The 23408-nt window shown below is 43.5% G+C and overlaps 1 protein-coding gene across 2 annotated transcripts in view; it reads left to right on the top strand.

The window, feature by feature from the left end:
• B4galt6 (beta-1,4-galactosyltransferase 6) overlaps positions 1–23408 on the top strand; it is a 63442-nt gene extending 40034 nt beyond the window's left edge. For both annotated transcript variants that reach the window (XM_028886546.2, XM_028886547.2), the window contains exons 4-9: positions 4905–5029; positions 10707–10823; positions 18569–18756; positions 21702–21824; positions 22004–22105; positions 22376–23408. In XM_028886546.2, coding sequence (XP_028742379.1) covers positions 4905–5029; positions 10707–10823; positions 18569–18756; positions 21702–21824; positions 22004–22105; positions 22376–22523 — 803 coding nt within the window. In that variant the 3' untranslated portion in view covers positions 22524–23408. The remainder of the gene's footprint in view (positions 1–4904; positions 5030–10706; positions 10824–18568; positions 18757–21701; positions 21825–22003; positions 22106–22375) is intronic.

Here is a 23408-nt window from a genome sequence, read left to right as displayed (position 1 = left end):
AAGGGCTGGCTGGCCTGGCTGGTGGCTCACAGTAGTAAGGGTGAAGGGTGTGTACACACTCTTGGCTCCTTCACACACACACACACACACACACACACACACACACACACACACGAAGTGGAAGTGGCTTTTCTTAGGGGCCGGAGGACCCACACCCCACAGTGGTGGTGCTGCTATCATTGGCAGGATGACTTCACATCACTGGATCATCTCTGCCCTTCAGCCCGCATGGTGTTGGGATTCCAGAGCAAAGCACTGGGTACACAGGAAAGCTGATAGCTCACAATGGGGGTTACCCCTGAGGAGGCCATCAGGAGGAAGTTGAAAGCAGGGCACCTCAGGCATTCTCCGGGCAGCCAGCAGGAACCCAGAAGGCCTGACTCCTAATTTAGTGGAATGTGCATAGGCATTGGAGATAGAAATTAAACTGCAAAGGATGCTGGGAGAAAACTGATGGTGATTATAGATGCTGAGCCAAGAAATCTGGAGAAAAGATAAAAAGTTGTTGAATGGTGCAAGAACACAAACTTCAATTACTTATGCAAGCTGCTTGTAATTTAGCCTGATCACTATCATTTTAGTAATGTGGTTGCTTTAAGATACATCTGATTTATTTGTGATTTTTTTTTTGTTTGTCTGTTTGGTTTTTTTATTTGATACAGGGCTTCTCTGTGTAGCACTGGCTGTCCTGAACTTGCTTTGTAGAGCAGGCTGGCCTCAAACTCAGAGATCTGCCTGCCTCTGCTCTTGAGTGCTAGGATTAAAGGCATGTGCCACCACTGCTCAGCTACTTGTGATTTTTATTTGATGAGGTTTTTTTTGTGATAAAGTCTTGGTATTTTAGGCCTGATGTCTACTGTTACTTTTATATTTGACTTGTCTTTTTAAGTTCATAGGCTTTATTCTGTTTTGCATACTTAAATTTGATCTTTTTAAGGTCAGCTAGTGTGCAATTTGTCTCACCAAAGTGTGGGTATTTGTTTACAAATTCATCAGTAGAGCAGGTCAGCATCAGAAGATGGATTTTCCTCCCTAGCCCACTCTGGGGAGCCTAGGAGCTTTACATCTACAAATGCTACTCTGCAGCATGCCTGAGCGCTGCCTGCAGCCTCTGCTGGGCCCGCTTCACCAGATGAGGGGGGATGGAAGGCAGACCGTGGATAGACCTGAGCAGACCGAGGAGGAAAGGCAGGGGATGTCTGGAGAGGAACCAAGTGTTGTGCATGCAGTTGTGGTAGTGAGAGGTCCTGAAGACTCAGAAACATCAAGGTCTGTTGGTTTATCCTTTGTGAGATGGGGAAGTTAGAAAGGAGAACCGACAGGAGAGCATTCTAGACTGATTCGTACCTACTTTGGACTTGAGCAGCTGTCAGGTTAGTTGACTGCTAAAAACGACCCGTGGTTCCATCTTCCCGGCTTTCACTGGAGATGGGGGGACGTTGAGGACGTTAGTGAGCGGCTGCTGTACAGATCCGGCGAGGACCCAGAAGCTTCCAGCTCTTAGTTCGGGATTTGACTAGATTAAGAGAGATTCAGTCTCATTTCACAGGTAGAACCATGAGTGTTACGTTGGAGAGTCGGTGCTTGTTAGCCCTGGCTTTTCAGCTTTGTTTAATCAGGGGCCTGATTCACGGCAGGTGCTCAGAATAAATATGTTAGCTTATATATGCAAATTTCCTTCTTAAGAACTGCTGGGGGCAGGGGCCTAGAAGGATAGCTTAGCAGTTACATTATTGCTTTTCCAGGGGACCCAGGTTTGGTTCCCAGCATCCACTTAAGGTAGCTCACAACTGGGGATCTTTGGTCTCCAAGGGCATCTGCTCGAATATAGCACGCACGCACGCACGCACACAATTTTAAAAAAGAAAAAAGGCATGTCAGGGGGCCAGTTATGATGGTGCATGCCTGTAAGCCTAGCCAGGAAGCTGAAGCAGAGGAATGAGAGTTCAAGGCCAGAGCTGCACCTGGTGGTCTGGGTCTGTAATCCCAGGAGACCAAGACAGAAGGATTGCAACTAAAAGGCCAGCTTGGTCAACTTGGCAAGACTTCGTTTCACAGTTAAAACAAACAAGCAGGGGTGGATGATACACAGGTCAGTAATACTTGCCTAACATGTGTCCCAGGTTCAGTCACCAGTGCTGTGGGATGGTCTGTATGTCAAATTACTCTGATTGGTCAATAAATAAAACACTGATTGGCCTGTGGCTAGGCAGGAAGTATAGGCAGGACTAACAGAGAGGAGAACTGAGAGAACAGGAAGGTGTGTGTGTGTGGGGGGGAGACACTGCCAGCCGCCGCCATGACAAGCAGCCTGTGAAGATGCCAGTAAGCTACGAGCCATGTGGCAAGGTATAGATTTATGGAAATGGATTAATTTAAGTTATGAGAACAGTTAGCAAGAAGCCTGCCACGGCCATACAGTTTGTAAGCAATATAAGTCTCTGTGTTTACTTGGTTGGGTCTGAGTGGCTGTGGGACTGGCAGGTGACAAAGATTTGTCCTGACTGTGGGCAAGGCAGGAAAACTCTAGCTACATACCAGCACTACCAAACTGACCAACCAAACAACCCATGGGGAGTTCAAGGCTAGCCTAGGCTACTACTTAGTGAGACTCCATCTCTATCTTTAAAACAGACGAGTCGGAAACTGGGGAGTTAGCTCAGTAGTAGTATCAGCATGAGCAGGGAGGTGCCATGGACACCTCTTCTCAGGTAACGTCTGCTCCTGACTACACTGCAGAAAAGTGTTTCAGGACCAGCCAGAGTGAGTCCAAGAGACTGAGACAGCGAGGCACACAGGGAAAGGACACCACACACCCAAGACAGGGGAGTGGGCTTCTCAATAGAAAGAGTCCCTCTTAAGTGTCTTTAGGTGGCTGTATACATGATTATGTGGCTTTTAAAGTTACTTTGTTTAAAGAATGTAATTTACAACAAGATTTAAACAGAGTTTACAAGTCAAGTCAAGTTTAAAAATGTGTGAGCTGGTTTGCTCATTTATTTTAAGGATTTGGGGGATTTTTTTTTGTAAGTAAAATTGTAAGGTGGTCTCCTGAGATGCAGTGTTTATATTTGGGGTCCAGAAGATGCTAACAGACTGCGGCTCAAGCCCACACACATTCTGGCCGCAGGAGAGCATCATTGGCTCTTTCCACCACCCTCTGGAGACTGAGCCCTGCCTTAGTAGCAAGCTCAGCTCTACTGGTTATATCTAGCTTCTTGACTGTCAGCCAGCAAGAAATGCAGACTAGTTAGGGTGAGAGGCTTATTTTCCTTTCTGTGTGTCCTTAATTTTTCTATCTTTCTCTCCTGCCTCAGTCTTCTGTGGGGCCCTGTGTAAATAATAGTGATAGCAGCTAGTGTTTCCTGAATATATCTAGTGTCTGTCCTGTCCCTGTCCTTCCTACAGGTGACGATTGTTAGTTGTTATTATTATGTGGCGCTGTGTTATTCATTAAGCGGCACTGTTTACCATGTGAGAAAAGCCTCAAGGTACAACAAAACCCACGATAAGAGTTTATTAAGGGAGGATGTGCTTAGGCCTATGGAAATGGTCCTGCAAGGAGAGAGAGGAAGAAGAGGGGGGAGGAGTCTGTGACCAGATTTTTATGGATCCCCCCATACATGTGCATATGGGCTTATGTAGCTACGCCACGCATGCACATAGATTATGTGATCACACAGCCACAAATTATGTGATCATGCAGTGCATGAATTACGTAGGACGTAAGACCCTGGAATGACTAAACATCTTGCATGGCTACTGGGTAGCACATGTGCAGTCATGTAGCTGGGGGAGTGGCCAGGAACAACAACAGTCTTCTCTCAGGGCCTGTGGGGAATTGATTTCAGGAACCTTCCTGCCCAGAGTACCCAAGTCCATGGACACCTCAGTCTCTTACATAAAATGTCATATTTACATGCAACCTGTGCATGGCCTCGTGCATGCTTTCAATCACCTCCAGATTGGTAATAGTATCTAGTAACTGTAGGTATCATGTGTTTGTTTAGGGAATAATGACAAGAAAAATGTCTACATGACATTTTTTTTTCCTTCCCAAATGTTTTAATCTGAGGTCCATTGTCTCTCTGGCTATGAGGCCTGCTGATACTTCGGGCTTTTGAATCGAATGGATATGACCACCTTGGAGGGCAGGCATCACTACACTCTCCTATAGATGAGGAAGCTGAGGTAGAGAAAGAACAATGTCCCCTGGTCGGCTCTAGGATTCAGGTCCCTGCTGTTCGCTCATTTAACTATTCACACTTGTGTCGTTTTAAGGGCTAGGGAGATGGATGATCTGGAGAGTTTGTGCCACCCCCAAGCATGAGGACCTGAGTTCAGGTCTCCAGAACTCACATAAAAAGCCAGATGTGCTGGTGCATGCATGTAATTCCTGTGATGGAGCAATGAGAGGTAGAGACAGTGGATTCTGTAGTTCCAGGTCAATGAAAGACCCTGTCTCAAACATAAGAAGGACTGAGACCAGAGAAGTTATCCTCTGACCTCTACAAACACGCCATTCATGTACACACCCATGCATGCACACACATACACTTCACACACACACACACACACACACACACACACACACACACAAACACACACACACACACTAAAATACGTGGGTAGTTGTTAAATTATAAGAGTGTGCCATGTTAGAGTGAGGTTCAACACTTCCAAATATATATATTTTTTTAACTTAGAAGTGTTTTTACTGAAAAGCAAAAGGCTAAAGATTTTTATTTTCTTCAGCCAGTGTGCCAAATGTAGTGGTGTGGCCATACAAGTTACCATCTGAAAGTGAAAGGTGTTATTCAATGAGTACATGGTGACGACAGGAATAACCCATACTGTCCATCGCTCTGTGACTGATGTTGCCCTTCATGTGTTTTGACTTGCAGGGGGATTCCTCAATGTCAATGTGAGTGAAATCAGTTTTGATGAAGTTCATCAGCTCTTCTCCAAGGACGTAGAGATTGGGCCAGGAGGTCACTGGAGGCCCAAAGACTGTAAGCCCAGATGGAAGGTGAGGCAATTTTCCTCAAAGGCTATGTGACAGTGACTAAGCATTTGGGGACAAGAATGTGCTTGGTTCAAAACAGAGAGCAAAATCTTTTTGAAGTTTGGATAAAATGGAAGCATGTATGTATTTAATGCACAGACCTTTACAGTTTCCTCGTGGTCAGTGCCATTATTTTGAAGACTGTAAGTGCACCTGTACATGCATAGAGTGTGTGTTCCTGTGTTCAGGGTCTCAGGGTTTCTGGTAAAGAAGTAAGATGAGTTTAAGCTGGAGAATGGATTTCTTTTTGGTATGACCTTGTTCAGAGGAGAGGGCCATGAGCCAATGACTACTGATGCCTGTAGGTGTTTCCCACCAGTTCCTGGAACGGAGAACTCACAGGAAGGATGCTAACGTCCTCATTTTCAGTTGGGTTCAGCAGTGGGCCTGCCACGCTGTTTCTCAGTCATCACCAGAGGCCTCTCAGAAGTCATGGTCAGACTTGGAAGGGGGGATTTGAGCTCTTCACTTGGTTATCAGAAGGCAGAGCACAGGCTCTTTTGATGGGTCAGAATTCTATTTAATATTTCGTTTGAAAAACTGTAAGGGAGCATGTCAGCCTCTTGTGCACTAAAACAAACAAACAAACAAACAAACAAACAAACAAAACCAAAACAACCACAAAGAAAACTGGTTGTAAGTTGCTCTCAGTACTGTGAAACTGACCCTAAGTGAAAATCTGTGTAATGGTTAGAGTCCAGCATAGCACTATGCACCTGAAGTGAAAACCAGAAGCCACCAAACAGGTGTTAGGCACTCAGGATTTTGATGTGACTTTAACCTGGAAATAGTCCTTTAAAAAGAACCAGTGTTCTTCTAACATATTTGTATGTTAGTATTAAAAAAAAATCCCCAGCAGGGAGGAGAATTATATGCTGTTCATTGTCTGATAAAGATCCTGTGACATTATTGACTTGACCTTGAACACCTTCTGTACAGGGATGCATGCATTTCTCTCTGCATCCCTCATGTGTAGCAGAGCACTTTGCATGAGTAAACAACACAGTTTTGTTGAGTTGGCCTTATGAGATTAATAAATGCCTTTGTGGCCTTATTAAAAGTGAATAAATAAAAGTTCCATTTTCTCATGACTTCAAGTAAGTTACAAAGCTGCTTCAATGCATTTCAGTACAAATTTTAGGAAAATATTCTATTTTATAATTGCATAAATGAATTTTCATATTTCTTGATAGATCCTCTGAACAGTTGTATCTATATGAAACAGTCTACTTTAGAAAATGTTCTTGGAAAATGGGTTATTTTTATTACTTGAGTAATGAGTGTGTATGTTGAATGCTGTGTAAGGAAAAACATAATCATGAAGACTAAGGGACAACATGGAGGCTAAGACATAAACAGGACACATGCGCATCGTACTGGTGGGATAGCTTGGGATCAGAAAACTTGTTCATTCTGCTTACTGTGGTTTGTACTGGATAGGTCTTACATTTCCTAGCATATTTTCTTTTACTTTCTGGGACAGCTGGAACCACAGGGGTCATTCTTAATTAGAGCTTTAGTGGGCTGTGTACTCACATGACTGAATAGGACTGGAGGAATTCCTGGGAGCAAAGTATTTTAGGGATTAAAAAATTTAGCTTCCTTTATGTAGGTGAGTATGATAGTGCTAAGTTCAGCTTTGAGGCACTTTAGTGAGTGTATTAGTTAAGTTTTTTTTAGAGAAAAAGAACTTACAGAATGAATATATATGTGTATATATATTCATGTGTGTGTGTGTGTGTGTGTGTGTGTGTGTGTGTGTGTGTGTGTGTGTGTAGATGGGATTTATTAGAATGGCTTATAGGCTAGTCTAACAATGGCTGTCTACCAATGGAAGGTCCAAGAATTCAGTAGTTGCTGGATGTCTCAGCTGGTCTTTGGTATATGCCGGAATCCCAAAGAAATAGGCTCTAATGCCTGTGAAGGAATGGACATGCCAGTGAGAACAGAGCAAGCAGGCAAAGAGAGCAAGCTTCCTTTTTCCATGTCCTTTATATAGGCTGCCAGCAGAAGGTGTGGCCCAGATTAAAGGTGGATCTTCTCACCTCTAGAGATCCATATTAGAAGTGGGTTTTCCCACTTCAAATGATTTAATTAAGAAAAAAATCCCTCCCAGGTGTGCCCAGCTGCTTGAGTTTTCGGTAATTCCAGATGTGGTCAAGCTGACAACCAAGACCAGCCATCACAGTGAAAATGTAGTCTTTAGTTTTAAGTTGAACTTAAACAACAGGGGGACATTTGAATGTCCTTCAGAGGTGAGCTACACTTGCCATGTTTAATTTCCCTCTGCCTTTGCCTGCCATGTATGATTCTAATGATGCCCCATCCTCATGACATAGAATTCCGAGGGAAGATGAAAGCAGTTATTAGATACGTGCTAAAATCTGCTCTCCACGTGAGTCTTAATCTTTGAGGTTCCCTGTCTCTATTTTTTTTTTTTTAAGTACCAAGTCAGTTTGCACTGCCACCTGCCAATATTAGAGAGTCCAGAACTCTCTGGGTATTCCTGATACTGCAGGGTTGAGAGGAAGATTCTTTAAAGGTCAGGCATCTTATGGAGGTAGTCATGTTTCCACAGGGGACTTGGAGAGAAACAAATTGGTGCTTTTCAGGTGGTTAGCTGTGATGATGCCTTTCCACGCAGGGTTCACCTGATACCTACAGGCTAAGGTTTGATGATATTGTCCTAATTAGAGGCTCAAAGTTCATCATCTCACCCCAGGTCCCTCAGGGATGGGTCTTAACCACCTGCTTCCGCCTACATGAGATGTTCAGTGACACAAGCCAATTCTTGAACGAAGTCACCAGACATACTCGTCTAGAGGGAACAGACAAGAACTGCCCTTCCCTTCTTTATCAGGCTGAAATTTGTTCCTGTAGGCACTGAGATGAGGAAGAAGGAGGAGGTAGAATTAAAACATCCCAGGAGAATGAGAGCTCAGTAGCTCACACTCACTTCCATTTAATTCAGTGCCAACAGCTAGCTGGACTCTAAACCAACCTGGTGTAAAGCTGCGCCACGCTGGGTCATGTAGATGGTGGTGCGCTTCAGCGTGTGCAGCATGGGCAGGAACTTGCTGGGTGAAGTCTACATGGCAGGCATTCTCTTGATCGTCTCTTCATAGTGAACTTAAGAGGACATAAGCAGGGTGGGGGGAGGGGAGGCGTGCACAGATAATTCAGTAAGATTAGTGGTCTTGAAATGGGAAGTAATTTTTCTTGAACACGAGTTGGCGAGGAAGGACTTAGAAACATAAAGTGTGGAAGGTGGTGAGCAGATGTCCTCCATCTCCCCTGGTCCATCCACAAGAGAGGGGCTTCTGCAAGTCCACATGTGTGGAAGGAAGGCTGATAACCCCCAACATGAATGACCATGGGACATGGCACTCTCTTTCTTGACAATAAATTACAAGCTATTAAGAATATTGCTCCACGGGTAGGAATGTCAAGTGAATTTTCATGCTATTATCTGACTTCATTTTAATTAACACACACACACACACACACACACACACACACAGAGAGAGAGAGAGAGAGAGAGAGAGAGAGAGAGAGAGAGAGAGCGAGCGAGCACTTTAGGCCAGTCACTTAAAATGTGATAGCATCTGATTGTGACTTGGATGTGCATTTACTATTAAAATGTCACACTTAGCTCCTTTTGTTTGCCAGGGTACTTTCTTTTCTAACATTCTCAGTTTCTTACTAAGATAAAAAAACAACCAACAACAACAAACCTCCAAACCCAAACCAGCTCTTGGTATTTTAGGTGCTGCACTGAAGAACACACTCTATTAAGTGCTGATCCTTACATGTTCAGCTCCTCAGCCTGATTGTATTTCATTCCCATGGGTCATCTTTAATACAGACTTTGACCCATCTGGTGGCTTCTTTGCTTATGTATCTACAATTTTATTTTTTTTAAGATTTATGTGTGTGTATGAGTTCAGATAAGAATGTCAGATCCCCTGGAGCTGGAGCTGGAGTTACGGGCAGTTGTGAGCCACTTAAACCATGTGCTGGGAATGGAACTCAGGTCCTCTGAATGAGCAGCAAGTGCTCTTAACCACTGAGCCATCTCTCTAGCCCCTATAATTTGATTTTTTAAGTGTATTTATTATTTTGTGTATGAGGCGTGTGGCATGTGTGCTGTGACATGGGGGAGGGGCCAGAGGACAACTTTCCGGTGCTGGTTTGTCAGCAATTCTGATGTCTCATCTCCCCTGCCCAATATCTCTCATTTGCTTTTGGAGCCCGTTTGTATGATGTCACAGGTCGGCAGCTTGTGGCCAGAGGCAAAGCCAGGAGGGGTAGATTTTGCTGCACCTCCCACTGATAGACCTCGGGTAAGGGACACAGTAAGCACATAACCCTCATCATGTGACTTGTCCTCCCCTTGGACTTTCCTTAGCCCTCCCTGCATCCACTGTGAGCCAGGGCCCCGTGAGCTGGTTGGCTGCTGGTTGATTTAGGAATTCCTCACATGTGCCGACCATGCCGAAGCCCAGCAGTCCCTGCTGAGCACCTTCAGTACTCACCACGTGGGGACGAGGGAGGGCGTATTGATGCTGCTGTAGCATCATCCAGGTCCTCACGGTCCTGAGTGCAGAGATATCTCCTGGGGATCATCGCATGGGAGTGGTGTCCACAGGGCATCAGAATCACGGTGGGTCCTGTGACTTGTCGAATATAACACCACCAATGGCAGCGTGGAGATGCCAGCCTCTCAGACCGTCACATCAGTGAAGGAAAGAAGCGTGGCCTTTCTAGTCTAGACGCCCTCACATTTACTAAGCGGGGTCTTCTCCTTCTAAGGAAACCCTTGACTCAGTCTTGTCCCGTTTGCAACTCTGGCAGTACACGTGGCTAAATGTCATGTTTGTTTTCTTTTTCTGGTGTTGGGAACTGAATCCAGGACCCACGCATACCAAGCACGTGTTTCACCTCTGACTGCACCCCAGCTCTGCTGTTGATTTTTTTGTTGGTGTTAACAATGTCTAAGGTCATGTCCTGATTTTACAAGTAAAATGAGTCCTGGAACTTAGCATTCTCAATTATTTGTAGTTTTTGTTCGTTTGGGTTAATATATTTGGTCTAAATAAAAATTTCAACAAACTCCAGGTTTATGGCTCTTTCAGAATCCAGAATACAAAGCGGTATAGACATGTTTTAATAACCTTTTCATTTGTTAAATTGTTTGAAAATTTGGTGATTTTTGGGAATTTATCATGTATAGAAAATTTGCTGTGTTGATATCAAGTTTTAATAACAAGTTAACAGCTATAATGAAGCCAGTTTAACTCAGAAGTTAAGGAAAGTGAATTAGAAGATGCTTCAGCTTTGCGAAGGTCAGAATCTGACCTATAAGATTTTGCTTCTCTGGCAAAGTTTGAATCCTAGAAGTTGAGAGTGTGTGTATGGGGTGGGGGGGCGCAGTGAGTGATGCTTAAGAATTGTTCAGAATGTATCTGAAACAAGGGCCGCACCTGTGTGAGCACGCGGCGTGAGTCTGATGAGAATATTCAAAACTGTGACTTGAAGGCACCAGCTAGCTGTCTCCAAGGCTTATGCTGTTGTGTACACTTGCAGAGCTTGCTGAAACTCTGCCTTACTCACATCGCAAGTGTTCTGTTCTGTTTTAAAGGTGGCAGTTCTCATCCCCTTTCGGAACCGCCATGAACATCTTCCGATTTTTTTCCTGCACCTGATTCCAATGCTCCAGAAACAGCGGCTGGAATTTGCCTTTTATGTCATCGAACAGGTGAGGACACTTTTCAAAATGCCACTAAATAGTCTAGAACTTTGTTGCCAGAGTTTTCCTGTCCTGACTGCCCGGTCCCAAATAACTGACTCAGAGGCTGAATATTAATTACAAATGCCGGCCCATAGCTCAGGCTTAAGTTGTAACTGGCTCTTACAACTTAAATTAACCCATTTCTACTCACCTACATTCAGCCATGTGGCTGGTGGCTTTATCTGTCCTCCAGCATGTCCTGCTCCCTCTGCGGCTCCTGCTGTTTCTCCTGACTCCGCCCTGCTTCCTCCCAGAGTCCTCCATGTCTGGCTGTCCCACCTCTACTTCCTGCCTGGCTAGTGGCCTGTCAGCTTTTTATTAACCAATGAGAGTAATACATATTCACAGTGTACAGAAGGATTGTTTCACAGCAGAACTTCAACTTGAGATGGAGTTTGATTAAGACTACTCAGCCAAGGTCCATGGGTGACTTATCCTAGATTAGGATTAGGGTTGAATGAAATCATATTTGGGATTGAACCTGTATTTTTTTCTCATAATAATTGCAGTTTGGTCAAATGAATTGAGCAGAGATTATGCTCAACTTTGAAATGATAGCTTTGATATGTATTTTATGGCTTTATACTGCCAATTGGATTGTCAAATTGGTTTATAAGTAACTGGATGATGTTCATCTTACAGGATTAAAGGCTAAACTTGTAACATTGTTCCACTTCTGCTTTTCTTATATTTATGAGTTTGCTTTGTTCTTAAAAACCTCCACGAAGGGCAATTTACTTGGGGACATTGCTTCTTTTGTAATACAGGAAACTCAGGGGTATTTAGTCCTGTGCAGCTATCTGGGGCTCATGATGGTGCATATCGGCGTGTCATCAATGGCCTGTCCTATTCTGAATTTTGCATGCATTCGTTATATGAATGACCTCAGACACATCCACTGTGTTTTGTTTTGAAAGTGCTTTCCATTTCTGACCTATTAATTTAAATACATAAAGTGAAGGATAAAGGTATCATATTGTTTTTCCAACGTGAAGCATTGATAATTCTTGATGGGAGGTTCGTTTGTCTGGGGGAACTACTGCTGGCTAGTTTTGAAAGCTAATATTATCTCAACCTTATTAGGTAATTAAGGGTGCCTTAGTAGAGCCAGGTAGTAATCCTTAAAGAGAGAATGGTATGTAATGGACATTTTCTGTTCTGTCTTTATAGTTTTCCATTTTCATAATTATGTTTCTTGGGGGCAGAGCCTTGGTTGTTTCTGTTGTAGACCCACATTTATAGCTTGTCAGCTGCCCTTAGGCCGATGTGAGTGGTAGAACACTATCCCTTTCACGGCAGAGACCAGCTCAGTAAGGAAAGGCTCATCCAATGACTGATAGGGCAAAGAAATTACATAGAGAATCAAGTCTGTGATGCCCAGGATCCCTTCCAGATGGGAATCTAGAGTTCTTTCAGAATAAGAGATACCCAGGAAGAGAGTAGAATTAATAAATAAATAAGCATTGGCAAAGCAAAAATCAAAACAAACAAAACAACTTCATTCCATTTGCCTTGAACGGATGCTATGCAAGCTGGCATAGGTCTACATCAAACTGAAGGGACCTTGCCTTGGTGTCGCAGTCCGTGTCTGTTTAAAGACCGTGAGTGTAACGAAAGAATTTGGTTCTTTTATTTATATTCTTTTGTAAAGCGCTGTCTCAGAAACCTAAAATAGTGCACTAACTCTCGAAGAGAGAGGTCTCTACTGACTCAGGCCTCTCTTTCTGTAACCTCAGCGGTAGGCAGTATACTTTGTACTGATGTATACTGACCATTTCATGTCTGTTGCTGTGATAAAATACCCTGACAAAAGGCCACTCAGAGGAAAGAACTTATTTTTAGCTCACAACTCCACCTTATAGTCCATCATGGCAGGGCCTTAAAATAGTCATTACTCCCACAGTTGGGAGTTAAGAATAAGAGAGTATGTGCTCACCTGCTGGCTGGCTTAGCTGGCTCCCTTTTCTCCACTCACCCAGCTCCAGACAGGCAGGAAGCAGTGCCACCTACAGTGTGGGCTGGCTCTACCCACACCAATTAACTTAATTATGATCCCCACGAACATGCCCATGGGCCGACCCAGTGAAGACGGTCCCTCACTGAGGCTCTGTTCTCGGGTGGTTCTAGGTTGTGTCAAGTGGACAATTAAAGCTTGTCATCATACTGGCCCTTCCAATCACCTTGCAGTCTTTCCCACACTGGTCGTGGTTAAGGAGTCTGTAGAGTCTTGTTGTATCTTTCATTTTCCCTACTGATTAAAGGTGTTGGTCATTTTTTCTTTTTTATGTCTTTGCTGTTCATGTAGATTAGGAAGTCTCTGGTTAGTCTTTTTCTGTTATTTTAATGGAAATGTCTTTTTGTTGGGTTGCAGAATTCTTTGTGTATTCTAGTTGTGAGTCTTTTGTGAGTCATGCTTGGTCTGCCCTTTATTTTCTTGATAGTGTTTGTTTTCTTCCCCTTCCATGCTGGGATCGAACCCAGGACCTTGCACTGCTATTTAAGTACTCTACCACTGAGATGCACCCCCAAGCCCAGGCAGAGTTTTATTGAAAAGTAAAGGTTTTAGTTTTAATAAGGTCCAGTTATTTGATTTTTTTTTCGTAGTTCCTGCTTCTTGTTTTGAGGTTGAGAAGGGTTCTCAGATACTTTCAGAATGTTTTCCTCCAAAACGTTTGTGGTTTTAACTCTCTTATTTGGGCTAATCCCTCTGAGTTAATCTTTATATGTGGTGTGAGGTAAAGATGGAGGGTTGGGTGTTTTTCTTATGGCCTGTGGGTCTTTGGTTATTTCATCACCATTTATAAAACAGCTCATCTTTTTCCTCATTAGCCTCTTTGTTGAAAGTGGGTTCTTCCTTGTGGGTTTAATAACCTAACAGACCTTTATCTCTTACTTCTTCTTCAGAGAGGAGGCAAAGCCATGCATACCCCTGGATACTCTGGCTTTCTGAGGTCTCTTTAGTTGTCCTGTGCTATCACATGTGTGTCCCTGGCTTAGTATTGATCAAGTCTGAGATTCAGACATAACAGACTTGAGAGTTAAAATGCACATCTCAGGTGCTCTGGTAGATGTCTTCATCACATACTCAGTCATTCAACAGCACCAAACTCCAGGGAGTGCTCACCTCCTGCATGTTGTGGGTGAATGATGTTTCAGAAAGGATAACTATCAGTTTCTGATCACAATGTAGATTCACAACTACAGCCATCATGAAAGTAGGTTAAAATTCTGACTTGTTATCATTTTTAAAAAGGTCAATTTTTATAGGATAAGTTGCCATGTCGGAAAGTACACATGCTTGGGCCAGGCATCAGTGCACATGCCTTTAATCTCAGCACTTGGGAGGCAGAGGCAGTTGGATCTCTGTGAAAAGGCCACCCCAGTGTGTACAGGGAGTACCAAGCAGGCAAGACAGAGCTACACAGTGAGATCCTGTCTCAATGGGGGTAAGGAGAATACACAAGCTAGAGACATGCTAACACATGCACTAGGGATAAAACTTGAAGGGTCATATTAACCACACTTTGTTCATTATTAATTTTGTTGTATATTCTACTGAGAATGGAGGAGACATTACTAAAGAGCTTCTTATAGAAACAGGCAAGCACACTTAATGGAACAGGACAGAAAGTGCAGAACTCACTTCCAACAAAGAGCTAACTAGGAAAAGATTAGCTGTATTATAAATGGTGATGAAATATCTCCTCCACAGTCAAGAGCAGAGAGAGATGAATACACTCATACCTGCTTCTCCTTGTCTTCTCTGTTCTCATATAGTTCAGGACCCAAAGCCAGGGAATGGTACTGCCCACAGTGGGCTTGGTCTTACCATATTAATCAGTGCAATCAAGGTAAATCTTTCACAGGCATGCCCACAGGCCAGCCTGATCTGTAGACATCCCCTCATTGGGGCTGCCCATCACACCAACTAAAACCCCTTACTGTTCTGGAAGGGAGAGATAGTAAATTTTCATGTCATGTGCAGACGGCTTTAAAGAAAAACCAGTGGGTTCTATGTAGAGAGCGAGCCATAGGTGAAACGGAAAGGAAACAAGGAGATCAGTTAGAAAGCTTCTGCAGTCATCGAAAAGGATATGATGATGACTTGGGCGCTGGTGGCACAGGACATTGTCAACAGTGGTTGGGTCAGGTTTTAATTAGAGTAGAATTATTTAATGATACAATGATATGCAGTGTGAGTACTAGGGCGATCTCCTTGGCTTTTTAGTACTTTAGTCTTAGACATGAATAGGCAGCCACCAAGCTCCAGGTTTTAAAGAAAATGTCTACAAAGGAGACACAGTCAAGTGAGGTAACGAGCGAACAAAGAAACCCCAAAGACAGAATCAACAAAGACTCACAATCGGGATCCATGGAGCTAAGGGCAAAGTGAAAGATCATTTCTGAAATGAGAATGGTTTGCTGTAAAGGAAGAGCAATCAGAGTACAATGTGAGTGGAACTGAAATGTGGTAGGTGAAAGCTTTTGAAAGAACAGCTGGGAGACAAAATAACTCCTACAGTAGAACTAAAACATAAGGAAGTAGAGTGTAAAAGCACCTCACCTGTGTGAGGATAACGGTCCTCCGAGAGGCCCATGGGATACAAGGTAAGCTGTCCGAGGAACCACTGCACAGAAGTAGTCTTGACTGGAGAGTAGGTCATTGGCACAGGCTCTCTGCTCTGCTCAGAAGAATTCCATTTCTATAGATGACGTGCTCAGCATCGTAAATGACCACTGGCCTGTTTTATTTCTGTTCATTTTCCCTGGTACTAGGGATCCAGCACCGTCAATGAGTTATATCTCCCACCTATGGCTTTTCTTAAGTCACCAAGTTTTGCTGAGATTTTTAATATGTTAATGTACAACTAATACACTCACTCATCAGAATTCTGGAAGAGCCACAGCAGAAAAAAATTTTAGGAGTGTGGAAGGAAAGGGCTAAAGAAAAAAAAAAAATAGAAGAAAAATTTCCAAAGCCGGGCATGGTGGTGCACACCTTTAATCCCAGCACTTGGGAAGCAGAGGGAGAGAGGTCTTGGTGAGTTCAAGGCCAGTCTGCACTACATAGAGAGTTCCAGGACAGCCAGGGCTACATAGAGAGACCCTGTCTCAGAGAAAGAGTGGGAGAGAGAGAGAGAGAGAGAGAGAGAGAGAGAGAGAGAGAGAGAGAGAGAGATTGATTTCCAGAATCAACAAGCATGTGTCTTTGTGTGTGACCCCTCACAATGCACATGTGAATAAATCACACATCCATTATAAAGCATAGTATTTTCTAATTTTAGGATAAAAATGAAAAAGAAAAGGTATTAAGAAGACTATAGGAAAAATGACTGGTAGGAATCAGGAATGTATGAGCTATCATGCCATTGCAGGTGGCTAGAAGCCTGACTTACAGATTCTGGAGAAAGAAAGGTAGTTTGTCCCAGAACTTTCTACCCAGAATGTCAATACAAGGGTAGAGTGTGGCGTTTTCAGTCATTTGTTGATGAAATACACACACACACACACACACACACACACACACACACACGCGCGCACACACACACACACACAAAAGCACACATGAGTGTGCTTTTAAAAGAACCTTCTGAAAGACATACCTCAGCAAATTAAGTAAGCCACATAAAAGACAGGGGTGACCAAGAGCATGAAGCAGTAGGCTGGATGAGAGCCATATGACTGGCCCGAGAGGACAGTGGGGATTGACCTGAGGAGACAAGGAACTGAAAGAGGATTTGAAATGTCTGTAATTACATCAGTTACTAAAGGCGTAGCTTATATCGACTGTCCTTTCTAGTTATACAGAAAACTAGTTCATCTCTTCCACAAAAAAAAAAAAAAAATCAATTCACTCAGCACTGAAGAAATTTGTACACCGTGCTAATAATGTACACCTCATTAATTTAACCAAAAATCCAAGGCAACCATATTGGGAGGTGGGAGGGAAAGGCAGAGATAAGGTTTAGCTCCTCTGCTTCCAGAGTAAGGAGTCTAGAAAATGTCTAAAGTTAACCAAGCAAGAGATAGCATCCAGGTGTGGACAGGGACGCCAGAATAAACATGCCAAAGACCTGCGGCAATGCGCTATCGGCTGAGGAAGATGGGTTAGATTCCTCCGAATAAACTTCTAAGTATCGTGTCCACACTTAATAAAAGCAGATTCTAAGACTTTAGAAAAAAACAGTTTATCAAAGCCGATACTGACGTGCCAAAAATAATGTTGTAATTTCCCTTCCTTTCCTTGTAAAAGCAGTGTGCTTTCTGTGACCTCGGGTTCGTGTGGAACCTGCACCCCCACACTGAGTGGTGCCTCTCCCAAGGCCACACTCTGATGCCGGCTGCACTGAGTGGTTTCTTCACTCCTGCCCAAATCCTGTTGTTGGGGGATGGTTTTGTAAAATTTGCTAAGGCGTTGGTCCATGTCTTTCATTGCCCTTAGATGCCCGAGCAAGCTCGGCTGTTGGCAGACGACTTGTATCATCATGACGAATAAAGGAAGGTGGTTGCAGCAGAGGAACTTGGATTTTATGTAATGAGTTCCTCTGTTGTGTCCGTTACAATGTTCTTGTCTTACAATAAGCAGGAACAGAGGGTAAAAAAAGAAACTGTTGCAGTGCACTGTAATGTAGGATGTCTACAGGAGGAAGGAAGCTGGGGGTGTGTTGTCGAAAATGCTCTCGGTGGACTGTAAACATCAAGGCTTCAAAGCCCTTCAGAGTGCATCTGTCCTTTCAAGAGGATGCCCACCTTTATTTTGTAGAGGATGGTCTGCTTGTGAGTCGCCTTCAGTTTCCTGCCTTCATCTTTTCCCCATCCCCCAGGTTAGGGAGCAAACCCAGGATTCCAAGCATACTAGGCAAGCATTCTTATCACTGAGCCACACCCTCTCCCTCCTATCTTAATAAAAATTGTTTATTTTTATTACGTTAGGTGGGTGTGTGCAGTTGAGTGCAGGTCCCGAGGAGGTCAGAGACGTCAGACTCCTTGGAGCTGGAGTCACAGACGGTTGTGGACTGCATGACGTGGGTGCTGGGAACGCACTCGGTGCCTCTGTAAGAGCAGACGGGGCACTTGAGTGCTGAGCCACCTAGCTGCGCGGAGCACCACCTCGCTCTTCATTTTTAATATCACAGACAGCAACAGTAGAAAGTACTTTTTTAAAGTTGTTTTCATGTGTTCTTTGGTGTAAATTTTTTATTTTATCTTTATTTTTGGGTCAGACATAATCTGTGAGCTGGCATATTTGAAGTAAAGCAGAAATGCAAGTTGATGTGTTCACATATTTGCAGTGTTCCAGTAGAGTGGATAGTAACAGCTATCCGGTTTTCTTCCTTGTCATCAAAATGCATCCTAAGTGAATTTAAACAGTCTGCAGCCCTGTGCCCTGTGACGGCATCATCAGTCAGCGGCATTGTACATGTGTAATGGCTCTCCCCAGGGTGTATCTCCCCGTGATAGAGCAGCCATAATTTGTGTATGATTCTGTAGTGTCTGTACAGTGTTGGTCACTCAATGACGCCTCAGAACGAACCCTCCATTGGTAAGTGGTGCCTGGCCATGTTTGGAAAGCCTGACATATGCCTCTGACTTGTTTATTTCACTACCAAGATATAATTATTCCTTGACCATGATACGACAAATTAAGAAGTGATGGAAAATATCACATGACCAAGTCTGAGTACATTTCTGATTTTCTCTGCTCTGTGGAGACCGGCACACAACCGTTCAATCGTGCGATGCTCTTTAATGTGGGTTTCAAAGAGGCCATGAAAGACAACGCCTGGGACTGTGTGATCTTCCACGATGTGGATCATCTGCCCGAGAATGACCGGAACTATTACGGATGTGGAGAGATGCCGCGTCACTTTGCAGCGAAGCTGGACAAGTACATGTACATGTGAGTAGCATTCCACTCTTGATGCTGTACAGTGTGCTTGTAACAGCACACTGGGACTTGCTCTGAGACTGCTCAGGACCCCGAGGGATATCATCCCCCATTCCAGCATGTGCTAGGGAGCCAGGACAAGGACTGGTTTGTCCATTTGCGATCCCACAGAGGTTGAATGTGGCATGGTGGGAAAGAACCTGGCTCCTATAGTAAGCACATAGATTTAAAAGTGGGTTCTTACCTTTCAGGGCTTGCTTAGTCTCAGGGTCCTCTCAAGGTGGCTTTTCTTCTCCCAGGACAATTGAGACCATCTGTGGGGCTGCTTTCTGGGATCACATACCCTAATCCTAGCTCACTGTGTGCTTGCTGTTTGACCCATGCTGGCTCCTTAGGGATGGTTCAGGGTCCAGACCTGCCCTTCTGCAGACCACCTGTTCTGTAATTATATGAAGCAAATGTCCCCCTCCCCGTACACGTGTGTGTGTGTGTGTGTGTGTGTGTGTATGTGTCTGTGTGTGTAGGCAGGTATATATGCATGTGTGTATGTATTTGAAGGTCAGAGCTTGCTGCTCAGTTTTTTTCCATCTTATTTTTTATTTTTATTTTTTTGGTTTTTCGAAACAGGATTTCTCTGTGTAGCTTTGTGCCTTTCCTGGATCTCGCTCTGTAGACCAGGCTCACAACTCACAAAGACCCGCCTGCCTCTGCCTCCCGAGTGCTGGGATTAAAGGCGTGCGCCATCACCGCCTGGCCCCATCTTATTTTTTTTACCAAGTGGTTTAACTGGATGGCCAGCAAGCCTCGGGGACACATCTCATCCCCAGAGTTGGGACCACCGGCCCAGCTTTTTATGTGGGTGCTGGGGATTTAAACTCAGTTCCTCATGCTTACATGGCAAGCACTTTGTATAGTGAGTCATCTCCCCAGCCCCCTAGAAATATCTTCATTGCGTAAGTAATTGCTACTCTAAGTATACAATCTGAAGCAGTCAAGTCAAAGTTAATGATTCAGTATTGACAGAAGGTTTGGGCAAAACACAAGCAGATGACTCAGACAGGAACTTCTTAGGTATGCCTTACCATGGATAGTGCCACCTCATGTAACCAGATATCTGCCTTTTTTAAGGGCAATTTTGATTGGCATATCCATTGCATGCACACAATGATACGAAGACATTCTTGTATAAGTGCATCACACTGAGGACTCTGTTCTCCTTCCTTCCTGCCTCCTCCCCCTCCTGAGTTTTTCATTCCTTCCCCAAGAGAGTCATGCTCCCACATAGATATGCTCTTACATATCTCCATAAGGGGTAGGGTTCTGCAAATGAGAGAAACTGTGTAATGTTTGTCTTTCTGAGTTTGACCTACTTTGCTTAATATAATGGTGTCTTGTATCTATCCATTTTCCTCTGAACCAGTGGTTCTCAACCTGTGGGTTGCAACCCCTTTGGGGATCAAATATCAGATATCCTGCATATCAGAGATTTACATTACTACTCATAGCAGTAGCAAAATTAGTTATGAAGTAGCAATGAAAATAATCTTATAGTGTGGGTCACCACAACATGAGAAACTGTATTGAAGTGTCGCAGCATTAGGAAGGTTAAGAACCATGCTCTAAACAGTGCATTTTTTTTCTTTTATGGCTGACTAAAAACCCACATATTTTTGCACACATATTTTAAAAAGTAGCAACAAGTGCTGGTGAGGGTGTAGGGAAAAGAGAAGGTAGACATTGCTGGTGGGAATGTAAGTTAGCCCCGCTGTCATGGGAATGAGCATGAAGCTTCTTCAAAACCAGCAATTCCTGGGACATAAATCACAGCCAATCCTTTGGAGCCGTCCAGAGGTTTAGATGTAGGTGGAAGCTTGTTAAGAAGTCACAAAGTTGTAAGTAGAGGATGGTAGCAGAGGGATGGTGGCAGCCATTCAGGGTTCGGGCAGGAGGATGCTGAGCATGGCCGTCACTGTGAGCATCCTTCTGCCCAGAATGCAACTCCCCAAAGGTTTCCTCTGATAGCGCCCCCTCCACAGGCACATACACAAATAAACAAATGTAGTAAATATTCAAAATGTTTCAGAGTTTGACCAACTCCTTGGAATTTGAGTTAGAGAAAGTAGGGAAAATAAAACCTAAATTAAAAATAAGGGGTATTTTTTCCTCTGAATACCAGCCCATTAAAAATAACTGTGTGTGGAGCTGGCGAGAGGGCTGAGCGGGGGAGGGGGGGGCACCTGTGGCACCTGATGCCCTGCGGTTGATCTTGGCGACCCGCGTGGTAGAAGAGAAAGCCGACTCCTACAAGTTGTCCTCCTACAGGGCTCCTACAAGAAAACCTGACCCTCTGCAGGGGCAGCATGGTATCCCCCATAATAAACATGTGGAAAATGTTTTAAAATTATATATTAAATGTTTTAAAATTATATATTAAATATCTACGAGTATTTTGTGAGTTTAATCCAAATAGATAGAGTAATTTTACAAGTAGCAGTTCATTTCAAAATTAAACATGTATTTCTTCCTGATTTATATTTATTCTGTTCCATGTAACAAATAATATGCTTATAAATAAAAATCAGTTAATATTTTAAAATGCTTTTAGTTTAGCAAGATCTAGCATTCCATTGACAGTTACTAGCATGTTTAAACACATTTTTTGGTGTGAGAATAATATGCACTTTTTGAACCCTGGGTTTTGAGTCATAAAACAAAAGTACTATTAAATTTCATTTGCCATGCATGTTTTTATTTTACATTTAATGTAAATACTTGCTTTGCTGTTCTGTGAGAATGTTTCATTTCTCTGGTCACATTTTCCAGAATAATCCCCCCCCCCCCAAATCAGCTTGTTTTTGTGAAACCAGAAGTGTATGTCAAAGCTTTATGAGAGGTGGAGCGTGAGTGGCCAGCTGTCCTGGCCGATGTGGACCACTGGGTCGTGATCTCTTTTGCAGTCTTCCATATAAGGAGTTCTTCGGCGGGGTGAGCGGCCTGACCGTGGAGCAGTTTAAGAAGATCAATGGCTTTCCCAACGCCTTCTGGGGCTGGGGAGGAGAGGACGATGACCTCTGGAACAGGTATAGTGAGGCACAAGTTGCTTAGTAATTGAGTTTCTAAAGTCTGTAGAGTTTGTAAATCACATCTGTCTCTTCTAAGAAAGGAGACTTTGGGCTGGAAAGTTTGGAGTTCTTAAATCTGTTTTTGTTCTCCTTTTTTGTTCTGAAATTCATTCAGTCCATTTTATATTGCCTTGCAGAGTTCACTATGCTGGGTATAATGTCACCCGGCCCGAGGGGGACTTGGGAAAATACACATCTATCCCTCACCACCATCGGGGAGAAGTACAGTTCTTAGGGCGGTAAGTTTAATGGTCATCTTAAGACTTCTGGGCTTCAAAACTAATATACTGCATGTTTAAAGAAGATAAATAGAAGGAAGTTACTTCTGTGATCAAAGGTCTCTTTGGCAAGTGTTTCTGGATTGCTGTTAGTGTGTGTGTGTGTGTGTGTGTGTGTGTGTGTGTGTGTGCACGCGCGCGCGCGCGCGTTGTGTATATAGAAAGATACAGACTGATAAATGTAGACAATATATGTTTATATTCTTATCTAGTTTACTGCTTTTTCTTTAGGTATAAATTACTAAGGTATTCTAAGGAGCGTCAGTACATCGATGGATTGAACAATTTATTATACATGCCCAAAATACTGGTTGATAGGTTGTATACGAATATATCTGTAAACCTCATGCCAGAGTTAGCTCCAATTGAAGACTATTAAAAAGAAGTCTCTCGTGGTGGGGTAGACCACAGTGCTGGATTGTGAACTTGGCTTGGAGTGTACTCTCCAGGAGGTTAGAGACTGACATGTCTCAGTGTCCCAGTCTGTGAAAAGAGCCAGCAGTCCTTAATGTTTACAGCGTGGGACTCCATACCATCACACTCCCCACTCTCCTCCCTGCTGGGGGGCATCCTCCATGGCAAGCATTGTGGAGACCTGAACCCATTGCTTGGGATTGGAAGCGAAGAGAGCTCCCTACAAAGAGAAGATTTTTATACTGAAATCTATAATTTAATTCAAGAGAATGCTTTTATTTCTGTTCAAACCATATTTTGTACATATGTGATGTAAATTAAATGTGTTTAAATTGTTGAAAAATAATATGTCACAATTTTGCATGTGATTGGTTATGCCTTCATTGGACTTTTATAGACATTTTTTTATTTGCATGGGGAAAATTATGTAAATCTATGTCTCGAAGCAAAGGTTGAGCCTTGTATGGCGTGAAGGAAGTACCAGCGATGGATACATAACTGTTCTGCTGGTGTTCAGCTTTAGACCTTCGGCCTCCTGTGGGCGCAGGCCCAGCCCTCTGAGGGCGCTGAAGGAAGAGCGAAAGATGCGCACAGCTTTTCTTCCTGCCAGAATTACCTGGTTTTGTTTTGTTCTGTTCTGTTTTTCCTTGCTTGCAATCTCATCAGATTTTGCCAAGTCAACAGCCATACTGTTTATGCGCACTGCATGAGTATTACCAAGAAAACCTTCAAAGTTGTGAAGTGACATGCTGTACAGGACCTCTTCACGTTAAATGTCTCTGTGCACCTCCGATGTACGTGTCAGGGATCTTGTGCCTCAAAAAAAAAAAAGTTCCCAAGGTTGTCTTTA

The sequence above is a fragment of the Peromyscus leucopus genome, chromosome 19 (genome assembly GCF_004664715.2).
Source record: "Peromyscus leucopus breed LL Stock chromosome 19, UCI_PerLeu_2.1, whole genome shotgun sequence".
Lineage (NCBI taxonomy): Eukaryota > Metazoa > Chordata > Mammalia > Rodentia > Cricetidae > Peromyscus > Peromyscus leucopus.
The sequence above is the reverse complement of the archived record's forward strand: the minus strand, read 5'-3'. Positions and strand labels throughout refer to the sequence as shown.